General features: G+C 40.5%; 1 protein-coding gene across 1 annotated transcript; it reads left to right on the forward strand.

The window, feature by feature from the left end:
* The first annotated feature begins 9032 nt into the window (after window positions 1–9032).
* On the forward strand, window positions 9033–11873 carry ccn2a (cellular communication network factor 2a). The gene is made up of 5 exons (XM_051409340.1): window positions 9033–9329; window positions 9531–9747; window positions 9865–10116; window positions 10244–10455; window positions 10570–11873. The coding sequence occupies exons 1-5, from the start codon at window positions 9267–9269 to the stop codon at window positions 10864–10866; spliced, it is 1041 nt and encodes a 346-aa protein (XP_051265300.1). The 5' UTR covers window positions 9033–9266; the 3' UTR covers window positions 10867–11873.
* The last annotated feature ends 910 nt before the right edge of the window (window positions 11874–12783 follow it).

Raw genomic sequence — 12783 nt, forward strand, 5'->3', positions numbered from 1 at the left:
ACAGTAAACAAACAAACTGTAAATGCAGCCACTAATCTTTATATGAAACTGCATGAGAGCACAGTCCTTCTGCTGACAGCCAGTAAACAACCACACAGCAAAACAGACAGTAAACACACACACACACTTTCATGAGCAGTTTGACATCTCAGGCAACCTCAGGATGAGAGAAAAAAATCACATGATTTAAATGAAAGCCTTTAAAATGTCTAATGATCGAAAAACAGCCTGAGTTTATTTGATGTTGAGGAATGTTAAGGTGAAGTCTTGACCTGGATCGCTGCACATCACGGACTGAAACACCTGTCTGGGAAGCAGAAACCCACAAAGCAAAATGTCCTTTTTTTTTTCTCTGCTTGAAGTAACATTTACCTTGGCAGTGAATGAGACAAAGCAGCAGCGTGTGATTAGAGCCGATGTTTTTATTCAAGGCTTTTACAGGAAGCTAATTAGCTGAGGTATGCTGTCGTGTGCCAAGCTAATAGGGGGAAGCTGACATTCCTGCAGGGAAGCGGTGGCCTCAGAAAGCTACAGAATATGTATTTACATTCAGGGCCCCACTATGTGTGAGCCACAAGACTTTCAATTCAATCAGCTCACAACATGGATTTTTTTTTTCTCAAATTCAAATATTGAAAAAAGTTAGGATGTGGCCTGGCCCCTTGAACCACAAGGTGAGTACATTTATAAGAACACTGAATACCTGTCAGAGTTATTAATCATGTTGTAACTGGAATAAAAAAAATCAAAAAATCAACAGTGACTGATTCTGGTGCTTCACAGACTGACCGCTACAGATACATCCAATTAAAAAATGACTACGTAGGCCTCATTTGCCAAAACACCTGATAAGACAACAGCACATGCAGATTGTAATGTTATTTTGATAAACAGTGGTTTGCAGCACTGTGTCTCTTAAGGTTGGCAGTAGTTTGATGCCATTTAGCTCCTGTTTGAGAGGTTAAATGCACTTATTGTAAGCTGCTTTTGCTATATGAATGAGCTTTTGAATTTGGCGTATTCATGCAGGCAAAGTGGCAGGTTTAATGGCTTCTTCCACCACAATTATTGCACGCTGTTCGGACAAATTTAATGGCATTTTTCCACTCAATGCACCATCTCCTACTGTTGGGGAACAAGATTTAATTTTCAAGGTTCACCCTGGCAACCTCTGGCAAATCTCACCTCCAATTATTGCAATGTGACAGTTTTACCCATCCTGCCCTCTTCCACTGCAACTTGGAGGCTTCTCACTATGTCCATTAAGTACTGAGCTAGAGCCAGGAGACAGTGAGCGAAGCATAAAGACAGGAAGCAGGGGAAACAGTTAGCCTGCACCTTATTATACACTTTGTATCTTGTTCTGTACACAACAATGGAAATGTAAAAAGTCAATTTGTGGTTTTAGAGGGAGTCTAATGCTGCAGTTTAACCTCTAGGAAAACTCTTGAAAGTTACTTTTCCTGACTATAGGCCTGTTATCAAAGCACAGGTGTTACTGATGAATGGCTGTTCTGTAAGTATCCAATTAAGTTACAACAGTGTGACAGTGAGCTAACATGAACAATACCAGGACCCTAAAACTGAAGCAGCTAAGTGGAATTCAACCATTATTCATTCTATTTTTTAAGATTTTTCTCTTGTGACAAGAGGTCTAAATGTCTTCCAAAAAGACAACTTTTTGTTTTTCATTTCTGTTTGTGTCTGGATTAAACAAATTAGATATAAAATGTTATTTAGTTGCTGCATTTGCAAGAGCATTTTTTAGCTTTGGCCAGAGCTAGGCTAACTATTTCCTCATACTTATGCTAAGCTAGGCTAATCACATCCTGGCTCTAGCTCAATACTTAATGCACAGTCATTAGAGTGATATCAATCTTCTCATCTAACTCTCTGCAAGAAGCCAGTAAATAGTTGGACAACATATTCCTCTAAGAACAGACCTTCAACAGAAAACCATTCTCAATGTGCTCCAGTTAAATGCCTCCACTGTAGCTGTAGCACTGTGTGTGGCAGAACCCATGCTATATTTAGACACCATCACCTGTGAAGGGCAGACCATGTTCAAGGGTCATGGACAGCATATGACCCTCAGAGTTCACTGTTTGATTTACCACCAGGCATATTTAAATATGAAAAAGGCAGTTGAGTTTACTGCCGCTGCTTCATGATGATGGAGAGCTGACTCAACAGGCAGGATGGAAGTCAGGTTGCTCCATGACTTTTCCTGGTTTCATCTGATCATCATGGTTCAATATCACTTCCAGAGGAGGAAGCGCTCAGTGGGAACTAAATGTGTCAGGCACGCTGTCTAAGATTAGAAACTCCCTCAACCTCCAGCTGACAGGTCACCAAAACAGAACAGAGGCCATCCTGGACCCACATGGAGCTGTGTTTAAGTTAAGACCACCTGACTTCCATTTCCATGTGTGTGGCAGTAAATCTACAGCTGAGATGTGTTTCTGCTGTTTGTTGAAAGAGTAACAGCCCAAATTCTCATCAGTGTCTCTAGTCTAAACACTTTCCAGGACACAGGTTTTAAAAAGGCACTTTCCACTCTCTCTTTCTGCCTTTGACAATTGAGCCACCCAGCAACCCCCCTGTTATATCTGTACAAATGTTCCCATGCACTCTATCCAGTGCTGGTTTCCACCTGTGAGCTCCAGCCAGTCAAAAATGCTTTGTCCAAGGCACATGAAAGCAATATCTTTTCCCTTGTTAACACAGACTGGCAAATGCATTCCCCTAGATGACCCTAACTAAATGATTTATGAGAAAATTTGACCAAAAAATGCAATCCGCCTTCCAACTATGCCCCTTTGGCATCAAACGGTCAATATATTATACCTCGGCCCATTACCCCAAGTAATCCTAAACCCAACTATTTCGTGCAGGCTGGGCCTGAAAAAAGATTGTGTCTCATGCATGTTTCCAGTCTGAACATTTTCCACCACTCTGGGCTTTAAATAGACGCAGTTTCCATCTTGACAGTTCATCTGCCCACCAACCCCATTGTTAAATCTCAACAAATCATCCCAGGCTCCGAATCCATTATTAGTTTCCACCACTTGTCTCTTCATAGGCAGACTTCAAAAAGTTTCCATCAGTTTCCAACTCTTTCATCTCTCAGTAACTGACCTGTCCCTTCTCCATTGTTAAATGGCAACAGATCACCATCCCATCATTTAAACATTGAGTGTTTTTGCAGACAGGCTCCAAATTGTAAAAGAAAGTAGTGATTTACTTTCCAAGCACAACTTTATTAGCCTGTTTGGTTAGCTGATGAAACAGATGAGACAGTTAAGGTATGCACTTATTCTACTGTTTCTTTGTTCTGCATTCCTTATTCGTGTACAAATAGATTTTTTTCTTATTTATCCATTCTGCAAATTGAAAGTCAACTAAAATGCCTAAAACGTCAATAAATTCCACAAAAAAAGTATTTTTTCTACAAAAAAACAACCATGTTGTTTTCAATTTTTCCATCCTCACTGTCTCTAGTGGGCCCAAGAGTTCAAAGAAGTAGAAATATACAGGCAGGAAAATCATTTTGAGATCTTGGTTTCATGTTCAGTTTACATAGTGGTATATGATGGTTGGTTTGAAGACTAAAGCCAAGGAACATTCCTCAAATAGCCTGCCAGCTACCACTAAATGGAATTTAGTTTAATGGACAACTGAGTGCAGATAACACAACCAAAGCTTCAAATATGGACCAGCTTTGGGAAAGAACTCTCTGGGTTTGCCTTCATATACATACATATGGTAATAACTAAATTTATGAATATGGGATTCATTGCAGTGCTGTTGTATTAGACAGTGTTTACCAAATAAACTAAGTGTACATATAAAGTTTACTAAATGCTGCAGCATGGTTTGGATAAATATATCCACTAAACGGCTTAAAAGGGAAAGTCCACAAAAGCAAATTAAAGACCGATTTTAGTAACACTACATGTATTAAAATGTTCACTGTGAAATTAAAGTCTATATCTGGCGTGGGACAAAAACAACGATGGTACAGAGTGTTTGGTCTGACTAACTAGCCTTTTTACTTTTGATGTTTATCTAACTTTAAAAGTGTTGGGAAGGTATGACTGCAAGGTATGACTGTATGTCAGCCGTACTGAATACAAGCAGTGTGTGGGAACCATGGAAACAGCTAAAAGATGCCCCACAGGACACAGAGGCCTCCTCTGTGACATCAGCGTCAGGTATGACATCATCAGCCGTGGTGTGATGGAACTGCACACACACAAGGTGTTGATGAAAACTGGGAATATTATCCACTCTCGATGCCTGAAGGAGATACTAAAATGAGTACAGTGTCGTCACCAGAGCCTGACGTGGGCATGTAAAAATGTAGCCTGGTCAGACACTGAGTCTGTCATCTCCACAGATCCTAAAGTTGGAAACTTCCCAGCTGACACAGTTGTGTAGCCTTGTGATGTCACAAAGTAGCTATGAAACGAGCGGTGAAATAATGAGGCTATAAGTAGCAGGAAGCAATGTGCGTAAATCCAGACTAGGATAGATGGCGGGCCTTGACCTGAAATTACTACACGAGTCACATGACCCGAAATCAGTGACTTCAGAGCTAAATTAGGAACATTACTCCATCAGATCATTCCCTTGGTAAGGGTGGAGCTGCTGAGGGTACATTTTCATTTGGAAAAATAATAAACTGCGAAACAATGCATCAGCATGACATAGTGGTTGTTAGTAATACTGGTGTCAGCTGTATAGACTGATACACTCTTGGCCTTGTTACTGTAATGTTGCCAGAAACTAGTTATTACTGTTACAATTTAATATTTTTATCACCTGCCAGCTAGTTTGCCTTCAATTGTATTTCCCTAAACTAATGATATTACTGCAATTACTTTTAAATAAAATCTTTGATGTATTTTTTCCTAGTAAACAAAAACTTGCAAATGGTAATGGTGCAGGGTGAGATCTATAAACTTTGTCACCCTTTAGTATATCTTTAAAGTGGCTATAATCAATATTTCTATATTGAAAATAGATCACATGACTTGTATGTGAAAGGGGTTGATCACACTCTTGGCTGACTCATATTGCTCTCATTAGCCAAACTGCATAACTGCCCAACACCAAATGACAGACAGAGTTAGCAACTAGATGGTGAACATTTAGCTAAAGAACCAGATACTTTTGGCAGAGACCGAAGCCTAGTTAAAAAAGAGAGTCAACTGTTTGCTAATGAGTTCATCATATCCACTTCATAAGGTGTTAATTTCTCATTGTTGGGTTTACAGCTTGTTTCCATGGCCCATAAAAAATAAGTTATTGGCAGTTTAAAGGACGTAAAGGCCATTTTATTTTATAAGGGCATTATTTTGTGATGGTTTTATTGGTGTTTTTATACCTGACCACTGGTACATATCAACTAAAAGATCTACCAGTTTCAAGTAAATGTAGTCATACTTTGCTATACAACACATCTAAAGCTGCACATGTTTTAGCTTTCACTGCTAAATCTTATTATTACAACATATAAGTTAAGAAGACTTAAGGTCAGACAGATTGCATGCAGGTATGTTTAACAACACTGATGCCAAAAAGCACAAAGCTGAGACTCCCCTGCCATTGTATCATTACCACAGTTCCATTACTGATTTTAACCCACAGCTACTCTCTTAGACAAATATCTGGGTCTATACTTAGCCTTGACATATCTGGACCTACCACACACAGAGCTGTATGTTTCTTTTGGCCACCGCAGTCAACCCATCCACACATCCAGATCTGCAGAACAGTGAGCACGTGGCCAGTCGGCCTACTGATAATCAACACAGGAAACCCTGAGACTGACAGACTGAGCACAGCAAAACAACCAGCATCATGAAAACACCCAGCACAACATCAGTTTCCCATGGCTACAGTATTACAGAAACAGTGAGGACTCAACCTCATTTAGCTTTCTGTTGACCTGAAGATGTGATATTCACTTTCTTGCAGTAGACTCATTTGTCATAGTATACCACTAAGATGCTTGATGCTATCTGCTAAAAAAAAATATGGCATTAAAATTGGTTAAATCAACAAAATCCTGAAAACTACAATGTGATTTCACTTTATTTTCGACATTCCTTACAATCATTGAAAGAAACTGCCTGTGATGTAAGATTAATTGACTTACACTAATAAACAACCTGATAATAACTGTATTACTCTGCACGTAAGATAAAAATGTCTGCCAAGTTTGAGTGTTGTTTTCCAGCGTGGCCGGAGTACGTTCCTCCATCAAGCTGTTTCCTTTAGATATCACGGAGTTAAAAGTTCTGGCCCTGAGGCTGTAATGACTGACAGCACACACACACACACAGACACACACACTTTCTGTGGTCTGTTTTGAAAGACAGAATACTCCACACACACACCACACTTTCACTCACGGCTGTGTTTTTCCTTGCTCAGATGGTCTAACAGGAGTCCCTACTGTACTGAGCCAGCATAGAGAAAGAATATATCCATATTAGGAAAAGAGCAGACGTCCTTATATGGAGAGGCTTCCTCTGTAGTAACAGCCCTGTCTGCTGGCTTCTCCCTCACATTCCTTCAGCTCCAGGTTTCTCTGGGAGTTTTTCATTTCCGATTCGCTGGCTGGAGAAGGAGCAGGGCCGCCTTTCATAAGAGTCTGGCCTGGTGTGTGATCCCCTTTTTCAAAAAAATACACAAACCTCCGTCTAGCCTCTTTCCTGCAATCCTCCACTCTGGGGTTTAATGTAGTAAAATAAGCCTGGCCAAGGACAGGGCACACCTGGTCTTTTTAAGTTCGTCATAGACTAAACCTCATTAGGCAGGTGAGAAGCCAGAGAACATGTAGCCTTTGTTCCCGTAATATCTGCCCATCATCTCTTCATGGGTCGGGTTGCACTTTCACTGAAGTCGACTTAGGATTTTAAATCATGATTTGTCCTGACAAAGACCCAGTGGAGTCAAAACCTTGTGTCAGGTGTGAAATAAAATCCCCCACCTTTGTTTTCAACAGAATCCCCTAAAAAATGTCACCTTTTCAGAAAGTAAGAAAAGCAGCCTAATGCTCAAAATCAACAAACATCCATTTCGGGAAGTGCCTTTAACTGAGAACATTAGTCTTTGTCCCTTTTATACCTGCCCTGCATACCTTGGCAGGGCAGCACATTCAGCTCAGGTAACTCAGGAAACAGACCATCAGGATCGTCTTGTTCTATTCAGCAGCAGAAATATACACTTTCTCTAGTAACTACTTGTCACATCTGTTAGGTTGAAAGTTAACTAGAGTGCCATATGACTTTGATCATTTATTTGCATAACAATGGTTATTGATAAAATAACTATTTGCATAAGGAAATATGGTTTGGAAAGTTATTTGATACTGAAGCTATTTACAGACTAGCTTGCATCTCTGTAGACTGATTGATCCTAGTGTGCATTGGTGGAAAGTAACAAAGTACATTTATTCAAGTATTGTACTTACCGTAAGTACAATTTTGAGATTACTTTCATGCTACTTTATACTTCTCTACTATACAGTAGGTCAGAGGGAAATATTTTGCTATTACACTATACTGCATTTATTAGTTTCCTTTCAGATTAAGATTATCAAATTACATATATATGTCTATAAAATTGTTAAAGATTAAACCACTGTGACTAAAATCATTTTTTGGAGATCAAAGAGGTTAATTTATATAATATTTCATAATAAGAATAAGATTTGAAAATTAAATCCACTTAATGCAAATTTGTGTAGCAGAACTTTTTTCTTTATTCCTTCCCTCAATAATCATCTCACGGCCCCCCAGATGTATCCTGTGACACTTTTAAGGGACTCGACCCCTAGGTTGGGAACCACTGTATACACAGTAGTTACAAGTAGCTCCACCTCAATCAGCTACAAGAGTAAAATGCTACTTATGCATTGATGCAACAGCGTTAACAATCTAATAATGTAATATATGTATATAACATATAAGGACCAATTTTCTTTAGAACGAGTGCTGATAGTTTTTATATAATTAATTATTTAATAATTTTATTTAAGTAGGATTTTAAAATGCAGGATTTTAACTTGTAATGGACAATTTTTACTGTTTTGCTGCTGTTTCTTCAGTAAAGTGTCAGAATACTTCTTCCACCACTGCTACTTTCAAATGAATCTATATCCGGTGTATATACTCAAGGTCACAAGGGAATAAGATCCCAACAATGTCTTTATCATACAACAGTATTAGTGGTATTATTTGAGATTAAAAATACTGCTTTGTTCATGCATAAGAGATGTATAATATGTACTCATAATGTGTTTTTAATGGGTAGTGCTCAAAGCTGATGTCAGTGCACAAAAATGCCCACTGCAGTGTTACCACACAAGTACAGAAGACTGCAGCAGTTGCCAAGTGTCTGTGCAAGAATGTACACCTTGATAGATAACCAGCTCGAGTTAATGACTCAAATGAATTTCCCTTCCCGAAGAGCTTGTTGTTAATTTACTAAAGTACAGGCTGGCTGTACGCCTTTGAAGCCAAAGCCGAGGAATGCTGTTGTGGGCTTAAAGTCTTAACCACCCGTTACACATCAGTCAGTTTATTTAATCATTGCGTGTTGGTGCATTTTTATTAGATTCTACCTGTTGTTATTTAACTTCTCCTTCTTCCATGTACAGCTTGTTGTGCCTTCACTTTTGAACTGTGCTATTTTTTTTCTTTTCTTCTTTTTTAAAATTAATATTTATAGGTACCGGCTGTCTGTTTGTGAAGTCAGTCTTCAGGAATTCCCAGTGTGGGGTCCCAGGCCTCTAACCAGACTTAACCTCCCATTCCAGATGAAAGCCGCTCTGAGAGAGACAGTGTTGTTTGGCCGAGCAGCAGAGCCTTGCCTTCAGACAGCAGGAATGTGGGATGTCTGGAGTGGGGGTCAGGAAGCGAGGAAAGAATGCCAAGTATGTCCATGTTTGTCCAGGGCTGGCTCTCCATTCAGCCTCCAGTGACGTGTTTCGAGGGCCAGCGAGTATAAAGGGAGCTCGACTCTGCAGTCAGAACTCAGATCAACTCCTCTACCGAAGCTAAACTATAGCTTTCACCAAGAAAGAAAGAAAGAAAGATTGTGACTGGAGCAGCGGAGAAACTCTACGAGACAAACCAGACAAGAGATCAACTTGATCAGAAAAGGTTTCTCAAGCTCAAACTCTGAAACTAAAGGAAGACTTTATCAACGAGACTTAAGGAAAAACTAGAGTCTATTACTACAAGGAAGAAAAGATGTCTGCTGGAATGAAGAAAATGATTTTGCTGCCTTTCCTGTGCATCATGCTCTCATACATGGTAAGCCGAGAAAGACTTAAAAAATACTTCATACTGCTGTTGTTTTAGACTTAAACTTGCTCAGACTTTAAGTGAGCAATGCTGTGTCAAAACATGACATAAGCTCTAACCTTAAAAGACACTGTGTTCTCCATAACTATAATACACTTTTATGGAGATGATATTTGACTAAGCATATGTCTGTGTGTGTCCTGTGCTCAGGCTGCAGGTCAGGAGTGCAGCAGCCAGTGTTCGTGCCCCTCCACTCCCCCTCAGTGCGCCCCAGGAGTGAGCCTTGTGCTGGATGGCTGCGGCTGCTGCAGGGTGTGTGCCAAACAAATGGGGGAGCTCTGCACAGAAAAAGACCTTTGCGACCCACACAAAGGCCTCTACTGTGACTTTGGGGCCCCCATCAACAGACGCATAGGAGTGTGCACAGGTGAGCCACTGAAAATGATTACTTTTCCTTTACAGTGCTTCATTACAAACATCGGCTTTAAACGTCCTTAATGTGTGAACTGAATCGTGACCTTTGCCTTGTTGTTTTCCCTCACAGCTCGAGATGGAGCCACCTGCGTGTTCGGAGGCATGGTGTACAAGAGTGGAGAGACTTTCCAGAGCAGCTGCAAGTATCAGTGTACCTGTCTGGACGGAGCCGTGGGCTGTGTCCCTCTTTGCTCCATGGATGTCCGACTGCCCAGCCCCGACTGCCCCATGCCAAGACGGGTTAAGGTGCCAGGAAAGTGCTGTGAGGAATGGGAGTGCGAGTCTCCCTACAGAAACAGCTTTGTTGGCTCTGCTTTGGCTGGTAAGTTAGTCTCCCTTTCTGTATGATAGTTTTTAAGCACATTAAACTGTAGTTTCTTTGTTTGTCTTCATACAGAAATAAGACATAATCAGTGTTTCTAATCCAGTGTTTACCCCTCTGTTTACAGCCTACAGAGAGGAGGAGACCTATGGCCCAGATCCCTCCATGATGAGGGAGAACTGCCTGGTTCAGACTACTGAATGGAGCGCATGCTCTAAGACTTGCGGCCTTGGGATCTCCACCAGGGTCACCAATGATAACCGCGAATGCCGGCTGGAGAAACAGACCCGGTTGTGTATGGTGCGACCATGCGAGTCACAGCTGGAGCAGAGCATTAGGGTGAGTTGTTGTTAAACTGCACTGCCTTATGAACTGTCCAGATACAATATCAACAGTTAAATAGCTAAAGAATGCTTAATGAAGTTGTTTTCTATCTTAATTTTCTTCCTACAGAAAGGAAAAAAGTGCATCCGTACTCCCAGACTCTCCAAGCCTATGAAGTTTGAGATCTCTGGCTGCACCACCACCAAGTCCTACAGGCCAAAGTTCTGCGGCGTCTGCCTGGATGGCCGCTGCTGCACTCCCCACAGAACCACCACCCTGCCCATGGAGTTCAAATGCCCCGACGGACAGTTCATGAAGAAGCACATGATGTTCATCAAGTCCTGTGCCTGCCACCACAACTGCCCTGGGGAGAACGACATCTTCGAGTCCATGTATTACAAGAAGATGATGGGAGACATGGCATGAGCCACTCAAGGACAATCACAGCTTATGACTTGAAAACAAACAGAACTCCATCTCATTTTGCAGCTCAATATATATGTTTTTTTGTGTTTTATTTTCTCATTTTCTCATTGTAAAAGTAGTCCAGACACTTGTCCAAGTGTCTGTGTGTTTTGAATGGCTGGTGCACATCAGCTGAGACAGAGGGTTGCATAGCAGCTCCAAGAGATTCCTGCACTATAACTTCTATTTTTGACAAACCTACTGTCAGGTTTCCGCCCATTCCCCTTGAAATCCCCCTTTCACAGACCCGTCCATTTTACCGTATGCATTTCTATACCTTAACCATGACCTCCTCTCTAAATGAGGTGTCTAATGATTCCCCCCACCCTCCGAGCCCAGACCAGACCTGCAAACTCTAAGCAGCTGTAGATGGAGCACGCAGACCACAGCAGGCCAGTGTTCCCCTGTCCAAACAGGTCTGAATGTGTCCTTGTGTGTTTGCGAGTGTGTGTGTGTTTGTGTCTGTTAGCGCAGGCCTGAATGTCAGCCTTGTCTCTGCGTCTACGCTATTCACTCTACTCACAGAGTAGAGGAAAGGTCAGAGTTTCCGCCTGGCATGTGGATGAGAAAGCGAACAGCGTGCTGAGTTTAGGGTTAGATATGGAACCCAGTGGGCTTTGCCACGGCACTGAGACAAAAAGAGAAAAAAAAGTTGACTATTACTGATTCAGGTCAGAAGGAAGAAACCAATTGTCTATAGGAACAAGTGTCTATTTTGTACAAAAATAGAAGAAAAAGACTGGAAGAATTGTAATTTCATTCCTTTTTTATTGTTGATGTGTAAATGATGTATATATTTGTACAGTTTAAGTTAATTTAAAAGCCAAATTTGTTCTGTGCTTCTAAAATGCATCGATAGTGTATTTTTTGTCAACAGTATTTTTTACTATTTTATTGAGAAGTGTGACAAAAATGTTACATGTTTCACTTTGTAGCTGGAAATAAAATGTTATATTTTTTTATACAAACATGAGTTCTCCAAGTTTTCTGTCTTCAGTTTTGATAAAAGTGTGGATTGGGATTTCAAAACTGTTCTGCCCCATACTAAAAGATCTATTAAAACATCAAACTAAGCATATTTAACAGGCACAAAACTCACATGTTAGTTTTTCTGCATAACTGGATCATCATTTGTTCATATTTTGACATCTTAGCGAGTGCAAGTAGCCTATTAATTAATCATGAACACAAATATCCCTCTCTCAGAGCCAGAGTGCAGGAAAGCAACCTCACTCAGTCACTATGCCAGCTCTGCAGCTGAAGTGAATGAAATTGGGAAATGAGTCAAACATGAAGAAGTTTACTGTATGACAAAGCTAGTCAAGCAAACTGTATTTTTGTGATATTTCAGGACTGATCCGCAGCAGTAGGTGTGTATGTGATTATTGATTGTTCTATTCCAACCAAAAAAGCAACTCTTGTCATGCGATAATCTTTTCTGTGTGGGTTTGTTCTTCCACTCAGGTTTATGTAACATATTTTACTGTACAGGCTTCTTCAGTGAGCAAAGATGTTTTAAACAGGAGTTGATATACAGCAAACAACCATATTAATGTACAGAAGTAGTAGCTGTTCACCAAATGACTACTGCTCCATACTGATTGTTTAGCTGGGCTGAAAGGGAATATTTGAAATGAAATAAATTATGCATTGTTGCAAAACATTCTTGCTAGTTTTTCTGTACTTTTCAAACGAGACAAGATGGAAACAAGAAGGTAATGTTCCAACGGGAGCAAATCTCCCTTGCTGACAGAACTCACCTTTGGAAGCGAGGACAGTCTAATGTCGCCATCTGGTGCCCTTTTCATTTTGTTGTCATGCATTTTTTATAACATTTACAGTTTGTTTTGGCGCCCATATACATAACTCTTAAATAGA

The sequence above is a fragment of the Dicentrarchus labrax genome, unplaced genomic scaffold (genome assembly GCF_905237075.1).
Source record: "Dicentrarchus labrax unplaced genomic scaffold, dlabrax2021, whole genome shotgun sequence".
Taxonomy (NCBI): domain Eukaryota; kingdom Metazoa; phylum Chordata; class Actinopteri; family Moronidae; genus Dicentrarchus; species Dicentrarchus labrax.

Coding starts and splice junctions, on each gene's coding strand:
- ccn2a (XM_051409340.1), top strand. CDS start 9,267: ATGTCTGCTGGAATGAAGAAAATGATTTTGCTGCCTTTCCTGTGCATC. Junction 9,330..9,530: donor GCATCATGCTCTCATACATG/GTAAGCCGAGAA, acceptor TCCTGTGCTCAG/GCTGCAGGTCAGGAGTGCAG. Junction 10,456..10,569: donor AGCTGGAGCAGAGCATTAGG/GTGAGTTGTTGT, acceptor TTCTTCCTACAG/AAAGGAAAAAAGTGCATCCG.